Source organism: Capsicum annuum, chromosome 10 (genome assembly GCF_002878395.1).
Source record: "Capsicum annuum cultivar UCD-10X-F1 chromosome 10, UCD10Xv1.1, whole genome shotgun sequence".
Lineage (NCBI taxonomy): Eukaryota > Viridiplantae > Streptophyta > Magnoliopsida > Solanales > Solanaceae > Capsicum > Capsicum annuum.
In genome coordinates, this window is record NC_061120.1 from 10,107,463 (window position 1) to 10,132,466 (window position 25,004).

The 25,004-nt window shown below is 31.1% G+C and overlaps 1 protein-coding gene across 1 annotated transcript; it reads left to right on the forward strand.

Moving 5' to 3' along the window:
- The first annotated feature begins 3,381 nt into the window (after positions 1–3,381).
- On the forward strand, positions 3,382–4,231 carry LOC107844155. The gene is made up of 3 exons (XM_047397592.1): positions 3,382–3,622; positions 3,671–3,732; positions 3,968–4,231. The coding sequence occupies exons 1-3, from the start codon at positions 3,382–3,384 to the stop codon at positions 4,229–4,231; spliced, it is 567 nt and encodes a 188-aa protein (XP_047253548.1).
- The last annotated feature ends 20,773 nt before the right edge of the window (positions 4,232–25,004 follow it).

A 25,004-nucleotide genomic window follows, 5' to 3' on the forward strand; every position in this document is an offset into this window, starting at 1 on the left:
CTATTTCATCTATTTTCTGAAAATAAACACACTTCTTAGATAGATTATTCATAATCTAGTGTTGAATGTGTTAAGTAACTTCAAAAGTGTTCTTGTCTTAGACTTAAACTAGAGTTAAAGTTGATATTGAATGTATACAGATTCTTGTACCCAAACACCATAATATAACAATCTATAACAAGTTGGACTACTGACCGTAAGAAAATCAAAGACCAAGTTTAAAGTCGAGTTCAAGAGTTAAACCAAGTACAGGCTAAGCAATATCGTTTGAGGTATTTTAATTGGAGTCTTGTGGCCTTAGACCGGGTAAATTTTAAATCCTCTATGGCATCTTAATAAAATTAGTGAGCTAAAACAACTTTTTTTTATTAGAGGCATTAAGTATATATAAAATAACAATTTAGAGTTATTTTTTTTATTTTCATATACTTGTTATTTTTAATATAACATTTTTAAATGACATAAAACTTTTAGTTAACCTCACATAGTAATATATAACTAAAGATTAATCCCACTTAATAAGATGCTAGTCGTGCGTTTGCAATACATTATCTTCCATATTGTTATAAAAACTTTATTTATTTTGATAAAGTTTATTTTCGTTATTTAATTCAAAGTTTTAACATATTTTGATAAAAAGGTAGAATTTTTTTTTTATATTTATAGATAAATTGACCCCCCTTCCCCTCCTTTTCTTTTACAATTTTCATTATTGTTTTAATAAAATCATAATATTTATCATTAGAAAAGATTTCGAGGCCTCAATATTTTGGAGGCGCAAACGTTTTACTAGATAGCTTCATCCCTGAGTCGTCCCTGTCTAGACCAATGAGCCAATAGCAATCTAATTTGTCATTACTAGTAACCATCTCGAGATAGGTGCAGAGTATGAACATTACTGAGATTATATTCATACAATTTGTGTGGTCCACACATGTTAAAATTTGGGGAAAATTTCATAAATAGCAACTATAGAGCCTTCATTGTAACTTTTCTAACAACAGTTTCAAAATTACAAAAAAGAGCAATATGTATTTTGTATTTGAGTAAATTGTTGCTAGTTAAATACATATACAACAGAATATTATGTCCCTAATATAATGCTAATCAGTTTCAGTTTAAAATGGTAAAAAATGGTTCCATAATTTATGGCACATTTAATTAACAGATTTTCTTACCTTTTAAAACTCTATTTTTATATCACCGTAAATTACAACAAATAATTCAAATAACTTTTTCCATAAGCAGAAACTAAAATCGAAACCCAAAATACATATTCAAATTAAAGAACTACTGGTTAAACGTAATTTTTTTCTCACCAACTAGCATTGTTAAATTGTTTACAGGTATTGTTAAATTGTTAAAGCATTTTTTTACAATTTCAAATTTGGCGTTGTTGTCATAAAGTTTGAAAGTTGAGAAGCAATTGTAAAACGTTAATCTAAATTTTAATTTTTGATAAGCTGGTTTCGATTAAATTATTTTTGTGTGAATTCGCTTTGGAGTTTTGTATTAGCAAATTGGTTGTTGTGTATACTACGAATTAGATATTTAATTTATTTTTTACTATTTTGTGATTTTCTACAGATTGAAGATGGGAAGCATTGTTGTTCTTGTCAAACATTCAGGAAGATGGAATTATGAGCAAGAATAAAAGAGTACATGAGTGATGCGATATTGTTGAGCGTAAACTCTACATATGAACAACTGTACACGTTACTTGCTTCTCATGTTGATGTTGATTTGACATGCAAATGCATTAAAATCGAATACCAATTAACAGATAGTGCGGAGAAATACGTACACGTAATGACATGGATTTGAAGATCTATATTATGTAGAAAAAAGAGTTGAAGGATTTGAGTAACTTGCCTTTATATGTGAGTGTTTCTGACAGGGATAATTTCAGTGGAATTGTCATTTCATCATTGTGTAATTCGAAAAGTCTAAAGATGTCTGTCAGTGTGAGTAACGTGGGAAATACAATTACTCAAAGAGCGTTAATAGTTACTCCATCAGAAGAATGTTTGGATGTATTTGAAATGGATACAAGTAGAGTTCTTTTCTCTGACCCACATCACAAACATATTGAGGTTGATCAAGTTTATATCTCAAAAAGAGTATTAAAATCAATTATGAAGGACTATTCAATTCGTGAAAAGTTTCGAACACTATCTGTAAGATCGAGTAAAACCTGGTAAGTGTATTATGCATTTAGTTATTTGTTTTTTCATATAGTTAATTGTATTTGAGCATATGTATTTATTTATGTTTTGCAGTTATACGTTGTTGTGCAGATACGGTAATTGTGCTTTTTTATTTCGTGCATCTGGTATCGGTGAATCTGGAATGCTTAATGTCAGAGAATTTTTACCAGAACATACCTGTCCGATCAAACATAATATTTATCCTAAGTTTTATGCTACTAGTAAGTTGATTAGTGGTATAGTCAAACCAAAATTTAAATGCCACAAATAGAAATACAGTCCATCTGAAATCAGAAGTGATATGAAGGAAGACATAGGTATGGATTTAACATATATTATGTGTTGGTGAGCTAAAGAGCAAGCACTTGAAGAGTTAAGAGGGAAACCAGCAGCATCATACGGGAAACTACCCGCATACATTCATTAGTTAAACACTAGTTATCCCGGTTCACATATAAGAATGAAAAAGAATGAGGACAATGAGTTTTTGTATATATTTATTGCACTAACTGCCTTCATTCAAGGATTTGCGCATTACAGACCTGTCATAGTTGTTGATACAAGTCATCTAAGAGGACTGTATAATGAAATTTTCGTAGCTGCATGTACCATGGATGGAGCTGGTAAGATATTTAATTATAAATATATTTGATTTCAAATATGTGTCCAGCTGTATGTATTTAGAATATACATATATATATATATATATATATATATATATATATGTTGTTTATGTAGTGAGATTCAGTTATTATTGTTGAAAGCAAATTGTATTTAAAATATACATATGTAGAAGTTTTAGTTATCCTCTAGAAGTTTAGAATCTTTGCAAGCTGTATGAAGTAATAATATAAATGTGCATTGTTTGATTTGTCAAAAACCATGTTTGGTTATATGAATTTTTTGAACATGCAGGACATATATTTTCTTTGGCCTATGGAGTTCTTGATTCCGAAAATGATGCTTCTTGGACTTGGTTCTTTGAAAATCTGAAGGAAGCATATAGTGAAAGAAAAGAGATGTGTAGTTTCTGATCGTAATGCAAGCATCATAAAAGCTGTAAGTGAGGTGTATAATGATGTACCACATTATGCATGTATGTGGCATTTATGGGGAAATGTGAAAAAAAAACTTTAGAAAATCATATGATGCATTATCCGATATCTTCTATACAATGGCAAAATCATATTCAAAGACTGAATTTCACAGTTTAATGGAGAAGGTGGAGGCAGTTGATGTTAGAGTGAAGAATTACTTGAATTTGGCGAGATACGATAAGTGGGTTAGATCATATGCATCAGTTCATAGGGGATGGATTTTGACATCTAACATTGCCGAATCAATTAATGTTGCACTAGTATCAGCTAGAGAACTACCAATATATGATTTTCTAGACGAAGTTAGACTGATGTTTGGTAGATGAAACTGTGAAAACAGACAGCAGGTGTTGTATACTTTTACAGATCTTATTGGTAAGTTTCAAGAAATTCTACAACAGAATGAAGCGGAGAGTACATGTATGAAGGTATGATGAAATTTAACTCTTACTAAATATAGATATATTAGTTTTTTCATTTGTTTTCTAAATATATTTTCATATTAACATAAGAAATTAAATAAATTATATTCTGTAGTAAAAATACATATGAATGGCAGAAAAATACATATGCTGAGATGGACAAATACATATGCCAAATTGTTTCTGATATAACTTTGTAAATTATTTTTTTTGAATAATTATTTTTATTTAATAATTTCAGGTTATACCTGCATCAGAATATATCTATACAGTCCACGACAAGGAGAAACATTTTATTGTTTGTCTTAAGGAAAAGAAATGTTCTTGCAATGCATTTCAGTTGGATGAGATACCGTGTGTTCATGCTTGTGCAGTTCTTGATAGCAAGAATTTTAAGAAGGGACCATATTGCTCTGATCTATACAAGCCAAAAACAGTATTGAGAACATATGATGTTCCTTTTTATTCACTACCACACAAAAAACGACTGGATAATTCCAAATGAAATTTTGGTTAAGGTATTTCTGCCCCCAAAATACAAGCGACCCCCTGGAAGGCCTGCAAAGAAGGATCGTGGAAAGTCCGGACGAGATATGTTTGAAAAAAAAAAGTAAAAATTGTTGTAGTTCATGCAGATGTAAAGGGCACAATAGGCGTTCATGTAGGAAATATAACAAATGATAAGTCGGTTGATGTATTTAGTTATAAACAATTGAAGTTTTTTTTTCCTTGAATAAAATATATTTGATTTTTACTTTTAAAAAAATGTTTGATCTTACAGAAGTTGTTATGATTAATGTTATTGAAAGTTTTTGTTTTTCTTTATTAATAAAATATAGAAAGTAAGTTTTATATTATGAAAATACATGAAATACATTGTGCAGAAATATATATATATATATATATATATATATATATATATATAAATATAAATATAAATGGATATCTATGTATATACATATATACATATGTGTGAAGAGTAAATACACAAATACATATGCGTTAAATACATATACACATTTTCATTATGATTAAAATATATTTGATTTTAACTTTTAAAGAAATGTTTGATCTTATTGAAGTTTTTATGCTTGATTTGATTGAAAGTTTTTGTTTTTCTTTATCAATATAATACATAAAAAAAATTTATATTATGATAATACATGAAATACGTTATGCAAAACTATATATATATACAAAAGGATATCTATGTAAATACGTATATACATATGTGTGAAGAATAAATACATAAATACATATGCGTTAACTGTTTTTATATATAAACTTTATTTATGCTTAAAAAAATGATGTTATTGATGTTGTTATTCTTAATTTGTTGGAAAGTTTTTTTATTTTTTTATTAATAAAATACATAAATAGCCTTTTATATTATGATAATACATGAAATACATTATGCAGAAATACGTATATACAAATGGATATCTTTATAAATACATAAATTCATATCTGTGAATATTAAAAACATAAATACATATGCGTTAAATACATATATACATTTTCATTATGCTTAAAATATATTTTCATTATATATTTATTTATATATGTATGCATAATAGTAAACTAAACTAAATATTGTAATATAAACAACACAAAAACTAAGTATCACAATAATTAAACATAGGAAAATATTGCCATTGATGATTGAATTAACATATGAAACCTAAAATATATTCAACAAAAAGATCATCAACAAAATGTTTATTGTTATCAAAAATATCCATCTCAAAATAAAAGTCAAATATCATGTACTTCAGTAACTTCTGTTATCTGAATTTCCCTACGAGGCCAACTTGGTGGTTCATCATCACTTTGTGCCTTCTCTTCTTGTTTTTTTGTACCGTAATCCCACAAATTGAAGTGTATCTCGTGCGGAGAAGATCTGGATCAAAGTCAACTTTTGGAACACTTCCACTAAATGTAAGGCACTCAGCATATGTAATCATATATAACCCACAATCCCTGCATATATGGAAATTAGTAAGTATTAGTATAACATGAGGATATATATATTTAAAAAAATAATATGTATATTCAAAACTTACAAGCTGCCACATGGTTGTTGAGGCAAATCATCCATAATGTAAACATCAAAAAGATCATGTTTATCATTTAATTTGTAATTTGGATGATTGTCAATATCAATACCCTTCTTCTCATAGAATTTACATGCCAAAAGACAGTAAGGTATAACCTCAGCTAACTTCTCAACTTCAGCAAGCACAGCAGAATCATGACCAGCATATGACAGTGAATCATATACGCATATGCATCTACTGTTGAAAGAAAGTACAGCCAGAACCCAGTGATGCTTGGACCTTATATTGATAGGAATGAATATATGATCAACTGTATGCCATGGAATAGCAGCATGCATGCAAAATTCACTTATGTACTCATTCAAATGGTATTTCTTTCCACCAGCATTAAACGTTGGATCATCAATTGAATACACAGCTAACACAACTCTTACAATGTTTATGAAATTGCAGTCAACTGTGCTATACATATATGAGTTATTTGGTTCATACTTGAAGTTCTTTCTCAAATAGTACAGGCAAACATCAATTTGCTGCATCTAATAAAAGATGATTTGTAAAAGCAACTACCCAAAATTAAATTTTCAATGTGTGAGCCACTATATGTATGTACTCATGTACATATGTATCTGAAAATATGATATACTGCATATGTATATAAGAAAATACATATTTTAGATAATCACTATAATTAATTATAATATAAATTTATAACTCACCTCATCTGACCATGACTGTCCAGGAGTACCCATAATGTAGAACCAATTCTTGTCTTCAACTGATAGAATGCCAAAATTCAAAGCTGATATCTTGGACTTGTTTTTCAGATAATGTTCTCCTTTGTTGCTTCTGTTAATTGATTAAATATACTACTTAATAATAAACAGAAAATGTACATGAATAATATAATTAAGTTGTAAAGTACTTACTTCTTTGCATGATTTTTGAGAAGGTCCACTGAAAGCCACGTCATGAACTTATTGGTGACCTTCGTGTCTTCAATATCAAGAATTGGATGAGATACAAATGATGCTTCTGTTTGAATTTTTTTGTCTGCACTTCTGTGCTTCCTTTATAATTACAATAAAAAAATAATTAATAAATAAAATAAAGAAGTTTAGTATAACAATTAAAAAAATAAATTAAAAGCACAAACCTTTTGCTGAACCAAATTTTGTAGTAAATGGTGATTCCTTGAATTTAGATGGTCTCTTAATTCTTGAAACATTTACAAGAGTTTGTTCTTTATTTGCAGATGGATGAACAATAATGCTTCTTTCCAAATTCACATATTCGTTAAAACTGGATAGCAACTCATTGGAAATTTTTACTTGGGAATCACGTAAATATGGTTGAGATTTTCCTTCTCCAAAAACTGCTTCATGGGTGTGGACTTCTGAATTAATTTGTTCATCCAAAATTTGTTTCTCACAATCAACCATTGATGTATTTTCAATTATTTCTGCAGCCGTTTCAGTGTTCTGTTTAAAATATACACAAATCTATTAAAGTTGATACAATAACAAAGAAAGTAAATGCAAATTATGCAGGAATTAAGCATACCTTTGAATCATTTCGAACTCTCAAATTTGTTGTATGAAATCAAGATTGATACTTCTAAGCACCTCATCTGGAAATATGTTTTGTGAATCTGAAAATTGTGTTTCACCCACACTTTCATCAATAATTTTTTTGTTCTTTCAACATGTTGAAACATATTAAATGACATCAATATTTATTTAGGAATTAAAATACAACATTAATTTATTCATCATACCATTGAATCACAGACATCTCTTGATTCATGCACGGAGGTATTAATTTTGTTCTTTGATAAAAAAAAACAATAAAACATTGAAAATATTAATATTCACCTATATTAATATACATCATAAAAATAAGAATCAACAAATTACCAAAACAACATCATTATCCGCATTATACAACTCCATAAAATTGGTGCTTTATTTTATTGTGATCTCTTCAATAACTTGTTCCTAAACATAAATAATGATGACATGTATAGTTCATATATATAAATAGAAATTTCAATAGTATTAAAAACAAATATACATATGAATGAAAATAATTTACTTACCAATGTGCCTTCAGGACTCTTATCAAAATCATGATGTAAAATTGGTGTGGACTCATGCGGTGAAGTATCCTTATCAGTTTCATCCAATTGTGACTTGATAAATTCATAATCTTTAACTTGTATATTGGCGTAAAAAATATTAAATACGTATGACGATCAAAATTAATATAACATTTGATTACTTTTGTACTACATATGTATATTTGAGTATATATGTATTTATTTAAATACTTAATAAATTTATTTTATATTTATTTAACAGATCAAATATATTTAAAACATCAAATGAACACAAAATTACTTACCAATATGCCTTCAGGATTCTTATTAAAACCTTTCACAGTCGTTGGAGTTGATTAATGTGGTGATGTATTCTTATCACCTTCCTCCATTTGAGCCGTGTCACAATCTTTGTCTTTTTTTTGTTTCTTGTCGTTGAAAAAATATAAATACATATGATTAAATATGTATTTATCCAAACATAAACACATTCTTAATATGTATTTACTCTAACCTAAATACATATTAAATTTGTATTTATTTAAACATAAATACATATGTTTGTATTTGTTATATGTATATAACAACTCAACTGTATTTATTCAAACATAAATACAAACTAAATATGTATTTATTCAAATGTAAATACATACTAAATATGTATTTATTAAAACCTAAATACATATTAAATATGTATCTATTCAAACATAAATACATATTGAATATGTATTTATTCAAACATAAATACATATTCTACAAGGTGGCAGTCCGTCTGGCCATGTTGTATAGAGCGGAGTGTTGGCCAGTTAAGAACTCCCATATTCAAAAAATGAAGGTGGCGGAAATACGGATGTTGCGTTGGATGTGTGGGCTGACTAGGGGGGATAGAGTTCTGAATGAGACTATCAGGGAGAAGGTTGGTGTGACTCCAATGGAAAATAAGATGCGGGAAGTCCGATTGAGATAGTTCGGACACGTGATGGGGAGGGGCATGGATGTCCCGGTTCGTAGGTGTGAGAGGCTAGCTTTGAATGGTTTTAGGAGGGGTAGGGGTAGGTCGAAGAATTACAGGGGAGAGGTGATTAGGCGGGACATGGAGCAGTTACAGCTCACTGAGGACATGACCCTAGATAGGAAGATCTGGAGGACGCGAATTAGGGCAGAAGGCTAGGGTCAGTTTGAGTCACTAGTGTAGGGAATTACTTGGTGGGGGTATTATTCTTGTTATAATACCTTGTTTCATGCTTTATTACGAATATGTTTACTTTTCTCTGTTTTCTATTACTTGTGGGTGTCGTATTTATGTTATGTCATCTTGCTCCATGCTTTATTATGTATTTGTGTAGTATTCCGTGTCTCGAGCCGGGGGTCTATCGGAAACAACCTTTCTACTTCTTTAGAGGTACAGGTGTGGACTGCGTACATCTTACCCTCCCCAGACCCCACTATGTGGGAATACACTGGGTTTGTTGTTGTTATTGTTGTTGTATATGTATATAACAAATCAGCTGTACTTAACAAATATTCTTTATAAAACTAAAAATTTTGTACCTTCATCTCATTTATTGAATTCATTATTTGATTGCACCTTATTGTTATTAAATTCCGAATGTCATTAACTCTTTACGAACCTGAATTCAAATAAATGAAATCAGATATGAAAGAAACGAAAATGCCAAAGTCTTAAGCATAAATTACCTCATCACGAAACTTTTCAAACACTTTCTTAGAAAGAAAATCATCTTCGTCTTCATGATTGAAAAAAGACATATCAGGCGACTGAACTAGAATGTCTTTCCTGTTTGAAGGTACTGTTTCTTTTGATTGAATCGCCTTGAAAATTGATGTCTTCACAGAAGACATCTTCATAACACGACTTGGAGGAATCCTTTTTGGTGTATGCTGATCTACACCTTTTGATTGATTCTTCAACTTTTTCTTGGCAGGTGAATTTGACGAATCGCCCTGATATTTTTTTTGCTGATTGAAAGTTGGTGTTTAAGTGGAGGATCCTGAAAATCATCATCAGAATCAACATAATCTTCTTTATGACTTTCACCTCTATGGAAAACCTTCTTTGATATCTGAAAGGTTGAAATCTTCTTTCGTGTCGGCTCAATGTTCTTGAAAACAACCTACGACATACATGATAACCAATTAACCTTGACAGCACTATTTTTTATAAATTAACATATATGAATACAATAAATGTATTTACAACATAATTAAAACATCACATAAAACAATATATTTTCAGGAAACTAACCTTATCATTTGAATCATTAAATAAACTTTCCATCAATAATTCATATCATGGGCGAATAGCATTTGTCTTCCAATTTAGAACACGTGGTATTTGAGAATCCACCTTGGAAGCAATAATACGAGGGACAGCAGAACAACACTCGTACAACCAAATCTGGATAGCAAGTGGCATTCCATGAAGCATGTAAAACTTCCCTGTGGGTTTCAACTTTTTATTCGAACTTTTAGCTAATTATTCATATGCAACCAATTCTCAAGGATAGTCCCTGTAACGATCACTCTCGACTAGATCAAAATGAAGGCGTGGAATAATGACAGTATCAACAGACAAAAGCAAAAATTCATGAATAAAATATAAATTAGCAAACTTGAACGCATCTTCATCATTCTCGTTCCCCCATATTTTATCAGTAACAGCAGCAAATAATTCCTTCTTCTGAATAAATCTGGAACCATCAAAATATTGATCAATAATTTTATTTGGAACGTCTTCATCAAACCCAAAATCATCCCTGTTTGAATGACAATTCAAACCAGTTACTACAGCAAATTCTCTAAGACTAAAATACAAAGTTGTGCTTTTGCACGAATTACTATGTCACTTGTTGAACTTTCCGTAGACCCCAGTGACATAATGCATCTCCGTAATTGCGCTTGCACAATACAATTCTTTTTCTTCATGAAAACACCAAAAATACTATCAGTACAAAACCTCTTGAATTGATTCTTCGTTAGCATTGCCTTAATGCGGTCTTCAATGTCATTGACCGTATGACAACCGATATGTGGTGCAAAATTAGGCAATACTCTTACCATATGTATTTTATTGCGCAAAACCTATAAAAAATAAAAATATAATTATATGTCTAAAAAGGCCACATATGTATTTATACAAATACCTCTTCAAAGTTGGATTACAACACAAAAACAAAAAACTAGCATATGTATTATATGAATACATCATTGCTAGAAATATAAGATAACAATCATCAAAATACATACATTGTGATCACATAAAAAAAAATAAAAAAACAAGTGATCATAAAATACAAATTTTATCAATAGCAAAATACAAAATATATAACTATCCAATAATAAATACATTTCATGTAATCCCTAACATACAAAATACATATATATTTGATAGATGATCACAACAAATGAAAAATACATATACAAATACAAATTATCTGATGAAAACATATACAAATACAAATCTTAACATTATCAAATACAATATGTTACACAAGACTTAAATACAAAAATACAAATTATCTAATCAAAACATATACAAATACAAATCTTAACATTATCAAAAACATTATGTTACAAAAGACTTAAATACAAAAATATAAATTATCTAATGAAAACATATATAAATACAAATATTAACATTATCAAATACAATATGTTACATAAGAGTTAAATACAAAAATACATATCTTAAATATCTAATACAGAATAAATACAACTCTAAAACTTATAAGTAACAAATCCCATAAATTTTCAGAATTACATATCTATAACATAACATATATAGATCTTCACATTGGGAACTACAAATTTCATAACTTGACTGAAAGCTAAAATAAGCACACAACTTATTAATTGCATATATAAAATACATATATTAACATATTGTACATAAACTACAAAATTTTGCAAATGCAACAATACCTTCTCAACTTTCTCTTCTTCAGATGACGATTCATAATCAGATGAAACCGGGATTGAATGAGATTTTTCATCTGGCTTTCTCTTTTTCGCTATTTTTTGATTTCTTTTAGATTTGGGGGACAAAGATTCCCTCACTGCTTTCCGTTTCATTATTTCAGCAGACTTTGGGGATCGTTTCGCTTCTTCGATCTTAACTCTTGTAAGTTAAGACTTCTCTTTGGCTGATTATTACAAGAAACAAAGTTAATGTTTTCATCTTGGGTTAAACCTAGGCTAAAAGATGGTATTTCATCAAAATTCATTGAACAATTTGCATGCTTTGACATTATAGCGGTAAACAAAAAAAAAAATCAACACAAGAAATTAAATCTAAAAAAATCCCAAATTAAACACACACAATTATATGAAAAAAATAGTGACGAACAAGAACTAAGAAGAAGTCATAAGAAAAATCTAACATGCATTAACCGAAAAATCACTTACCATAAAGGGTGGAAACAAGGTTTATCAAGATTTAGGAAGAAATTTTCGGATTTTGAAAAAAAAAATAGCCGAAGGAGATATTGGAGGGAATTGAATCTTTGTTTGTGCGTGAAAATAGGTTAACAAAAAGTAAAGAGGCGTGAAAAGCGTATAGTGAAAAAAAGAGAATGGATGTCACGCATCAGTTAATTAAAAATATAAAATATTACTGCTTTTGCTAATAGTTGTAATTTTGGAAAACTATTGCTATTACTTGTAATTGTTGTCTTAAAGTTGCTATTTTATGTAATTTTTCCTTAAAATTTTGAAACTTGAAAAAGTTGGATTGGGCTAATATCATCCCGCTATAGAGGGACTTATTCCTCTATAGCGACACGCCGACCGTATAACGACATTACGCAAACCAAAAACCCACTTAACGTATTTTTATTTATTTTCTCTTCACAAACTAAACCAAAGACGTGGAGGCCTCCAAAAACCCTAAGAGTTGCCGCCCATGTTTTGTAGCTATGGAAAGGGCAAAGATGGGTGTGAACGGGGTGTAAACCGATAGATTTTCGAGGAGTAACGCATCTCTAATCTTGACAGAAGATGAGAAATTGCATTGGTTCATCCTTTCCACTAGTGGTTGACACCTAGGTAAGCTAAGGTTATTTGTATAGTATAAATCCGTGTTAGAAAGCACGAATGTAACGTAGATGGATGAGAGATTTCATGTTTAGGCCTTCGGGCACGGGATTAGATTGTCCAAAATCGATTAAAGTTCGGATAATGTATGAGAAGGGGCTGTTTTGTATACCTTATAATGTTATATTGTAATCTCTCTCCCTATATATATATATAAGGAGCAAGTTTGTACCGTTTTAATGTTGCCCACAATCTGGGGCGGATCTATTCACAAGGTTTGGGGTGCCACGGCACCCGCACTTCTCGATTGAAACTCTGCATATTTATGTGTATATGTATCAGTTAATGTATGAATATTACTCTTGACACTCGCAATACCAAAGGAATTGGTGGTGCAAGTGGTCAAAATGGTTGAGTTTTACTCCAGTAACACGGGTTCGATCCTCGCTCAACACTGTATTTTTCAGTTTTTTAGAATGATTTTTGGCACTATATGTCTGTTTTCTCTTGAAAAAAACATATTGGAACCCTTAACCTCTTCTTACTTGACAATACCAACTAGGCAAGCCTTCATGTAATACCAGTATTTATTGATATAATAATTATAGTTTATTCCTTAAATATTGACTCCACTATCCTAAAAATATCGTACGGAGTTAATGTGGCACCCGAAGCTTCCGAATCCTGGATCCGCCTCTGCCCACAATCGGTAATAAATCATAGTAGCTTTTATGATTGCCGTTTCTGGATTCAAGGAGACGCCTTCGCTAAACATATAATATTCACATTGAAAGAAGAAACTCTCCCACATTTTCCCATTGACCAAAACGCTCTCAAACACATCAGAAAACCTAAAGTAAGAGAAAATTAAAATGAGGCAATTCGATCCATGGCCAATCTTCTTCCGTCATGAATGGAGCTGTAACTGGCCCATTTCCTTTTTCTGTTTACTTCCTTCTCTAGATTGTCAAAGATTAATACATGTTGCATAAAGTCCCACACGTTGGGATAAATTTGAAAGTTAGTCTTTGAACTAAAACCTGTATTTGTTTTCTGGGATTGCTTATCTTGCGTTAATTGTTAGCTGACTCTTTTAAATGTAAAATTTACGTGAGTTTTGAAGCTTCGAAAATGTTTTGTCCTAATAAAAGATCTGTTTCATATACATATATACACACACATTGAAACGCAAGACCTGCATGGAGAAACACACATATTCATCAAGCACAAAGATATGGTAGAGGGGATTCAAAAAGAATTTAAAAGTTTTGAAGTGAAAGAAAAGAGGTTTGATTTTAGTCACGATCTCGATTGCTGTTTCCTTCGAATTTTAGAAAATCATCGTTGTATGTTGTTCAATATTTGTCTAATTTTACCATCAAAGTGTATTTTGTTACAACCAATTTCATTCCCGGGTTTTCTTCCCTACTGTGAAATTCTAATATTTTGTTGACAACATAAGTTCTTAAAAACCGCATTATATATTATTCTTTATTTTAATATTTGGTTAAATGTTGCATTATGTTTCATCAGGCCTTTTTCTTAAAGCACTTGATTATGGGGTATAAATTTTATTTATATTTTTTTGTAAGTTAACTTGGTTACCTAATTAGCAGGAAGTTAAATCTTTTTTCTAGCACTAAGTTTTCATAGCATGAAAGTAGCCAGGTAAAATTAGTAAGAACATATTCAATGAAAATGGCTAAAGAAAATTTTTTAATTACTAATTTATTTGTCTTTTTTTGTTGCCTTCAAGATTTACTGTATGTATGGAATTTCTGAGTTTGTGAAATTTCCAAAGGTAAACTTGGAGGTTGTCAAGTTTCCTTCAACTTCGAGAAAAAAAGTAAGAGTAACGTAGTGATACATTAGAGCAAGTTGGAGAGTGTCGAAAATATTCTTTCAAGTTTTTAAATGTGATTAGATCTTCATAGTACAGTGCGATGGTGCTTATATTTTCAATCGTACCAGGAACGAGTACCTTTATGAGCTAATATTTGAAAATTTATATTTTAAATTGATGCATAAATAACACATTAAAGTCCAGAGAAAAAGCATTAAGCTTTCAAAAATATAATTAAAAGAATTCGAATGCTATTGATGTTGAACATGCGTTAATTGATGTTTACAAATAGTTATCTAAAAATCCTATACAGATAATTTAATATTTCTTACATCTTTGTTGACATTCACATTTTCTAATGAATGCAAATCTACATGTTTTAAGTATTTTTATTTTCATAAGAAAAGAGAGTTTGATAATTTAAGGGGCAAAATTCAGAAATAACATATTTATCCCTTTAATTATGAGTTTTATAGCAACAGTTTCATAATTACATAATATAACAAACTGTATTTTATATTTTTGCAAACTGTTGCTACAAAAATACAAATACATATGATTTTTACTGCCCTTATGATTGATATGTATTTTATATTTTTGCAAATTGTTGCTATAAAAATACAAATACATATGCTACAAAATGTAATTTGATAAATGTGTTGTTATTTTTTGTAATTTAATACTTAAATATGCTACTTTATGTATTTTTTAAATTTAAATATGCTTTTATGACCGCGCGAAGCACGTACATATTGACTAGTTATTATATATGATGGGTATTTCGTATCGTCATTCAGAACGGGGTAATGGTTGAGGTGTCATGTCTAATTGGTAGTAACTGTGGATACTTGCAGATTTCTTTTTTGTTTAGGGGCTTTTAATTTTGATTGATTTAATTAGTGACGTGGCCGAATTATTATTTGTCATGTGTAAAAAGGGGTATTGAAAAAACAAATATTTTTTTCTGTTAATTAAAATGGCATGAATAGGTCATTTGTTTAACGATAATGTCATAAACGAACCCAATTTTTAACGAATAATATAAATGAGCTTTTTTTAAAAGTTCGATGGCATTTGAGCCTATTCACAATTGTTTTTAAAAGTATTTTTGAACTATTAGCTATGTTTGACTCGTAGTACTTTCGCGTATATTTTAAATTAGTTTAATCGTACGTGTAATTTTTGATTATTTAAAATTAGACTATTTTGTTTATTGCAAAGATTTTTAATTAAGTGCAAAAAGTTCAAGTCACTTCTCAAAGATCTTTCACTTTAATAAATAATGTAAACATAAAATGTATTTTATTGTAAACATATATATTTTATCACCAGAAGTTCCAACTGGTTGATGAATCATCACTTTTGCTTTTGTCATGCAATACCTCTTTTCTTTGCTACCAGAGGCTAAGAGAAACGCATCAATTTGTATAATATTTGTTACAGTTATTTTTTTTCTATATTTAAAATCTTTTCTTACTTTTAAAGTTAAATTAAACTTTAGAAATTTTTTTATTACATACTTCTTGCTTAAAAAATTTGGTACTTCTTATAATTTCTTATTTTAACGCATCATATTTATTTCTAGATTTTGTAAATATTCTTAAATTCTTAAACTAATGAAAAAGGTATTAGTTGTCATTAATTCTGATAACTTCTAATATAAAAAGGTTATTCTATAAAGATTTAATTAATTTTCAACTCTTAAATATTAGAAAAATAGCGAAAAGACGATTTTGTTTAAAACAAAGACTTTTAGTGAAAGTCAAAAAATTCAAACAACACTTCCAAGGCCTTTCACGCTTTTAATAGAGTGTAGATATAGATAAAGATATATAAATTTTATTTTTTTAAAAAAAATAAAATTTATATTAAAAAATTAAGTGTTGTGGCCCTTATATTTTGAATTTTATCACTTAAATTTAAATTCATGTTTAAAATTACAAATTTCAAATCTTCATATAATTAATGCTTATTACATTTAAAATCACAAATTTTAAAAATCTTATTATCTGATAAATATAATATGCTTAAGTCATTCATGACCCCTTAAAGTTATGTGAAAAAATCACTTAGATATCTCAACTCAGTCTTGTACCTGTTAGATACTCCAATATTAGCAAATAAGTATCTATTAGGCATTATTTCATAAAATATTATGTGTGTCGCTCACTTGCGAAAATTATAACAAAGAGACGAATCAAACTTTCACAAGTGTCATTGGGCCCTAAAATTTATAGAAAAATAAGTTTTATATTTTAAACAATTAAAAATTATTTCAAATCTATTTTTTACTTACTTTTCAAAAAAGAAAAAATACCCTTTTCCTTCTTCCTCATTGTTCAACAAAACTTAACTGTTTAATAGATTGATTTCAAATTCAACCATCATTTTTTTTTTCTTCTTTTGTTATTCATATCTGATATGGAAGAGAGATATATAGGGAGTTCACCGACGGAATAGTGATGTTGTAAAAGGGTGATGGTGACTCAATTTTATGTCGGCCTGATAATAGAATTCAAGGAACTCACGAGAAACTCGAGTGAATTCGAACTACAACAGGAATTCTACAGAGGAATTCGAGTGGAATAACTCAATAGAAAATGAAAGATAAGAAATGAAGAAGAGTGAGTGTAGAAACTGAATTGTATTATTTGATTGATAACTGCAATGAATGAAATTATAATGATTTATACTAGCTGACTATCACTATCAATTGTTACTAACTGCCTCACTAACTACTTTACTGAAGTGTCGCACTAACTTCTTGAGCTATCAACATTAGTACCACTTTCACTGTGTAACTAATTCCACTTCTACTAACAATGTAACTACTTTCCTGAAATGCTTGTATCAGTACTTCCCTCTATAGAAGATCCTTGACCTCAAGGATCAAATCAGGAAACCTAGTCTTAGGGACAGCAAGAAACTCCCAGGTAGCAGTATCTACGGGCACTCCATGCCACTTAACCAACACCTATGCAACCGGTTTATTATCCTTTTTCACCATCATTCTCTATAGTATAGCTTCAAGATCAGGGCAATGAGGACTTAACATCAGTGGTGGGAGGGTAGGCAATTTGGGAAGGAACTTCATATCACCTCTCTATTAATGAAACATGCACAGTTGGATGGATCTTGGTTGAAGCTATAAACAACAATATGTAAGCAACGGGTACCACTCTTTTCAAAATATGGAAAGGCCCATAATATCTTGCAGCTAACTTGTGGAAGGGTTGAGCTGAAATGCTAACTTGCTTGTAAGGTTGCACCTTAAAATAGACCCAATCCCTAACAACAAAGACCCTATCACTTCTATGAGTATCTGCTCACTATTTCATCCTATGTTGTGCCCTCACAAGATGGTGTTTAAGAAGTTGAAGTTTCAATTTTCTGTTGAGAAGAGTTTGATCTACTTTAGTAGAAGAAGACTCACTAGGAAGGTACGGCAGATGTAGAGGGGGAGGTCGACCATAAAGAGCCTCATATGAAGTGAGGTTAATTGTAGAATGGTGACTAGTATTATACCAGTACTCAGTCATAGGAAGTCAAGTGAACCAACCAGTACCATTTTCAGCACAAAAACATCGCAAATAAGTTTCTAAACACCTGTTTAAGACCTCCGTCTGACCATCCTATTGAGGGTAGTAGGCAGATGGCATGTTAAGTTGAACACCTTGCAGTGAGAACAAGTCTTGCCAAAAAGTGCTTAAGAACAAAACATCCCTATCACTAGTGATGATATCAGGAAGACCGTTTAACCTTACTATGACGTCCATAAATACCTTAGCCACAGATTCAGTAGTATAAGGGTGCTTCAAGGGTATGAAATGGCCATACTTACTTAGCCTGTCAATTAAAACTAGAATGACTTCATATCCATGTGATTTAGGCAAACCATCTATGAAGTCCATGCTGATTTGGGACCATATCACCCCAGGAATTGGAAGTGGTTGTAATAAACCAAGATAAACAGCTAAATCATTTTTATTCTGCTGACACATATCGCATCTCTGTACAAATAACTTGACATCCTTCCTCAAACCTCTCCAATAAAATAGAGGTAGCAACCTCTTCAATGTGACATCAATACCAGAGTGACCACCCTGAGTAGTGGAGTGCCAAAAAATAATAATGTTCTTCCTTAATTGATCTGGTTTGGTAATAACCCAATCTGCCCTTCCTCTTGAGTTGGTTATTGCTCCATGTAAACTGGAAAAAACTAGTGGGTTCAACTTGTAACTGGTCAATGAGAGTCTTCAATTCTATATTAGTTTCCCAACTCTCATCAATGGCTTGTAAAAGGTCAGATCCGGTATTAGAAATGATGAGAGATAAGAGTTCAGCACTTGATACTCTGGAGAGAGCATCAACAACTTTATTTTCTACTCTCCTCTTATACTCAATGGTATAATCAAAGGGCATGAGCTCAGTTAGCCACATCATTTGGGAATTGGTATGTAACTTTTGTTCAATCAGAAACTTTAGGGCTTTTTGATCAGTTCTTATAATAAATCTCCGTCCCAAAAGATATTGAGACCATTTAGTCACAGCATGTACCATAGTTAGTAACTCTCTTTCATATACCGATAATGCTGCATGCTTCGGTGATAAAGCTTTGCTGATAAAGGCTATAGGGTGGCCTTGTCGTATCAATATAACACCAATTCCATAGCCACTTGCATTAGTCTCAACTACAAAGGTCTTGGTCATATCAAATAGAGCCAATACAGGTGAAGCAATAAGGGCTAACTTGAGTTTTTCAAATGCATCGGTAGCTTGTTGAGACCATTTGAAGTTGTCCTTCTTAAAGCCCTGGATGAACCTTCTATAATACCCTGATAACCCGATGAATCCTCTCACTTGTTTCAAAGTTGTAGGTGTTTTTGCAAACGATTTGACTTTTGAGAGTCGCCACTTAATTTTGAAAAGAAATTAAGAAACTTTCGTAAAGTACTTAGATGATTCAAAATAGGAAAATCATTTAAGTTGAAATTCTAGGTAAGTGATTTCTATTAACGTTTTAGGAAGGTTTTAAGGCACCTAAAACGTCCGCTAACTTGCGGTTATCCGGACTGTTTGAAAATGTCTTTTGACTAACTTCAAAAAGATTGATTGTTGAAAAGAGGTTGATTAATAAATATTTTGGAAGTTTATGCAAAACTAGTTTTTTACCAACTTAGTTAGGGGTTTCAACTAAGTCTAAGTGAATGAAATAGAAAATAGCACGTAAAAAGGAGAGGGGGAGAAAGTAAAAGATCCGGGCCATTAGTCCCAAATCAACGAACTATGTCCTAATCTAATTGAGCTTTTGACCCATTTGTACCTATCCTAATCTAAGTTTTTGGGGCTTTGGACCATGACCTGTCCTAAACTGTATTTTCGGGCCCTTTCGGCCCCACAATCTGCTTCACCTGCATTATTTTACAACTTTGGCTTTGAGGCCCAGATAGATAAATAATAAAACAAATAAATAAATAGATAAATAAATAAAACAAGACAACAACAAGAAAAATAAATTAAAAGAAAATGAGACTTTCAAGTCTCTTATCCGCTTCAAAGATGGATTTTAACCCGTCCTTCTTCTTTCGACTCCTCGTATTTATACTATGTAACGACGTTCAAAGTCTTCTAAAAGGGCGGGACTCAATGACCCATTGTGTAATGCAAGAGAAAAGAGCTCAGTTGAACTCCTAAGTGGGTTCATGCAAAGAAAGAAAGAAAAAAAAACATAAATAAATGAAGGAATTAATTTGTATTCCAAATTGGAGATTAACATGCTACACAAATTCATGATGCAGTGAAAGATTCAAGCATAAATACGGAAAGAGATACAACAACAAGTAACATATCCAATAACAAAATACTTCAAGTAACACACTAAAGATATAACCCTCCTAGGCTCGAATTAACCTTCTAACTCAAGCTGCTTCTTAAATACCACCTAAACACCAAATGCTAAAAAAAGAGTTGTCTTCTACTATGGATTATGGTGGTGATTAAAACCTCAAATGTGCATGTCTCAAGTATTGCAGGAACATAACAAGGACAACACGGAAAGGACTTCAGCATTAGCTAATGAATAACTGTAACATGTTCTCCTGGAAACTACACCTAGAATATGGATTCAAATAATATTGTGAAAACTAACTTGTCACGGTAATTTTTTCTTACAAGAACATTAAGGAAAATTTTATTTGTGCAAAGATATGTTACGACTTGTAAACCAAAAAAAAATGAATATTTAAATGGCATCATTTATATAATGATAAACTACACATTGTAAAAAAAAGATTGGAAATTTGTGGATTTGACGGGACACCCTAAAGATTTAGCGAGCGAGATAGAAGGTTAAGAGATAAGAACTCAAGCAAATTAAAGAGCAAGTAAGTTTATGAGTTAATAATGTCACACCCCTTTTTTTCACTCCCAAAAGAATTAATTTTTTAAGTTTCGAAAGAATTTTATTATTAAAGTGACAAAAGATGAAAATTATTTCGAAAAAGGATTCATTAGTTTCAAAACTCAGAGTCGCCACTTGGCATAAATCAAGTGTTCCAAGTCACCCGTGGATATCCTTTTTCAAAACGGTTTTGACTCTATAAAACTGATCCGCGAACAGAGATTCTGGCTAAGGAATTTTGTTGACCGAGGGGAAGGTGTTAGGCACCCCTCGATCTCGTGATTCGACCACGGTCGCTTGGTGGAGTATATCGGTTAATTTGGACACTATGAATGTATAAACCACACCAAACATAAATAAAATGATCAATCAAGCAAACGAATCCAAAAACAATGTCCAATCCAATTATACAATCCAAAATAGAAAAAGAATGCGAAAATGTAAATCCTATTCTACCCTACACTAATTTTACACTACACTCTCATGCTACCCGATGCCTCGGGCCTTCATCACGGACGTCCTCCAAATACAAAATACTTCAGAGTATTTCCCGGCGAATAAATACAAGTGATCGCGGGGTATTCCCCGATTAAATGAATACATTTTCAAATGCAAGAACTAAAACCAAACCATTCAACTCAAATTCCACATTCAAACATTCAACAAGAAAACTTATTCCTAAAATTTTGCCTACCCGAACCAACATTTGCCTATCCATTTCAACATATCATAATTTTATCACATTCCAACAATATTCATGCTCATTACGAATTAAACAAAACAACAATAAACCAAAACTAATCTAAATTCAAATTTTTTATCAATTTCTCAATTTCATCCCCCAAATCCATTTTGAACCACATTATTAAACCAGTTCGACTATCAAATCACTTTTCAAAATCCGAAACCAACAACACATACCCCAACAAAGATTCAAACATTTAAGCATACCAATCATTCACATCCACAACAACAATTAATATTTTTGCTCGAAATATTCAAAACCACACCACAAAATCACAATATTAATCAACTTTGATATAATAAAAAAGTAGAGTTGAGAGATGGACCTTTGAAGAATCGATTTTGTTGATAATAAAATCAAGAAAGTCCGGACTATAGAATTCCTAATAGGACCTCAACAATGACGAACTCCAACTCCGTATTGAAAAATTTGAGACCAAAAACTGAAGCTCCATAAATTCAATCGAACCCGAAAATCAACATTGTTCACGTACTGCTCATGGCACTGTTAATGGTACTGTTCACAACACTGTTCACGACACTGTTTCTCTCTTGATTTTTTTTCTCTCGCGCAATTCTCTCCTCTCCCTCGATTTTTTTTTGTTCTTCTTGTGAGGAAGATGATTTCGTGATTGTTGTTATTGTGGAGAAGATGATGATGAAAGAATGAACCTCCCCCTTTCCCTTTTAGAATTTTCTTTTTATATTTTTTATTTGATTTTTCTTTTTTTTATTTATTATCCTTTGTGGAAGTATATAATTGATGGCTTGTGGAAATAAGTGTGTGGCATGTGAAAAAGTTAGTGTGGCATGTGGAAAGATGAGGGTGGCGTGTGGAAAATGAGTAGGGCGTGTGCCTTTTGCATGTATCCAATGAAAAATGAAAAGTGAGGTGTTGAGGTGGCATAGTGAGGTGACAAAGATGCTATGTATTTAATTATTTTCAATTCTTTTTTTTGAGAGAAATTATCAATTAAACAAAAGTATAGTAAGGTGAATAAAATAAAAATAAAAAATTAAAATTAAAATAAATAAAATAAAATAAAAATGATTAAAATATTTTCGAGAAAGGACAAAATTACGTGTCTACAAATAAAATCTTACCTTATAGGACTTACCATTCACATCTAACTTCAACAAATTACGGTAAACTTCAAGAAAGGAAGACAATTGACTCTAAGTATTCATTTTTCTATTCAGATCATCACATAGAGAAAAGAGGAGGACCGGAACGAACTTAAGCAATCGAATTCTCCAAAGCAAACACTTTAGATATGGTGACAAAATCAACATATCCGAACTGCTTTTACAACCAAATTGCGGGAATATACTATTGCCAAGGTACGAAATTGGGGAAAGATCAACGAAACCCAATCAGACAAGTAGACATTAGACAAGCCCGTGCACAAGTTTTATAGACGAAACACCCATTTTTCGCTAGAACATTTCACTACTTCATCAAATAGCAACCTAAATCACGATATTTCAAAACAAAATGCTTTTCAACAAACCAAACAAACATCCTAAAAAGAATTTGTTTACAATTGAACGTCAGGATAAAACATAGATTTCATGCTATTCTACATATTTAAACGTGAATTGATAACAAAGGAAGGGCAGACCACCGAACAGCTACGACTAACTATTACACATCTTCTACGCACGTAAATCCTACGGCCTTTGAGGCCTTCTACAGCAGGAAGATCCCAGCATACAAACACAACAATTGAAATTACTACGTGCTACCACTATTACGATGAAATACAATAAAATAGTAAAATAAATCGAAGACTAACTGGCTTTTGGGCAGCAAAACGAGACTCGGGCTTCCGTCGGAATCAGCCACCACCAGAGATCGTCGTTGTCGACAACTCGAAACTCCGATTAGCTGATGAATTCACTAAAAAATTTTACCGAAAAAAAAAAAGAGAACTTTTCTTGAGAGCTTATTCTGGCCTTCCAGACCTCCCTCTTTTTTTTTCTCTTGCTTTTTTTTTTTTTTGCTTTTAAAAGAAATTTTTTCTCCTTTTTTTTGGACCCCTTTTTTTGCTCTAAAGAGAGCTATTTTTTTTGCTCTAAAGAGAGCTATTTATAGAAGATGAAAAAATAGGGTCCGATAAATAGGATCCCATTGAAGCTCGGCCGATGTGGAAAAAATTGAAATCGGGGGGTAATTTAGGGATTGCCCATTGAGATATTTTGAAATTTGAAAATCGAATCCCCCTACAGCTTCTGTTTTCATCCCCAATTTGTACCAATTTTAGGATTTCTTGAGAGAAATTTGGGAAAACCCAATTGTACTCAAGAACCAATGAAAATCATCCAAATATATACGAAATCGTACCATCATGCCCAAGATTCGCGGAATTATCCGTTGGGGATGGCACTTAGGCTTGTTCTAGAAGATTTTTGGACCTTTTCTCTTCCTAATAACGTGTGAGATGCGTGACGAAGAGAAAATAATGGGTTGGTTTGATGGTTGCAGGTTGAAGGGTCAGAGATTTGCTTGGTCGGATCTGGGATCGATACCGGTCAGATATGGTCGTTGTTGCTGAGTTGTTATCGTGTTTTTGAGTTGTGTTGATGTTGTTTTGATGAAGACAACAGTCGAAGTGGGCCGGGTCGGAGATCTTTGTTGGGTCATTCGGTTAAGTTGTTGTTGTTTAAGGGGACTGAGCTGGTTTTAAATTGTTAAAAAAAAGAATAGGGGCTGAACTTGACTTTGGATTATTTATTAAATATTCCATAAATAAAATTTAGACAATTATATTTATTTTTAGCCTAAATAAAATTCAATTGATCAATGGCATTGCAATTATGGCTGAATTGATTCCAATTAGGGTCTAATTAAATAAATTAACTAAATTAAAATAAAATTTGGAATAAATTAACAACTAATTCAATCCCGAGTTTTTTGATTTAATAAAATCAAACAAATATCTCTTTGAAAGAAATTATATTATTTTATTATTATTATTTATTTTGAGAACAAATTATATCTAAATTAAGATCTTAAGCTTTTGAATTAATTTTCAAGATAAGGCCTCTATTAAAATCTGACATTTCATAAAATAAATATTTAAG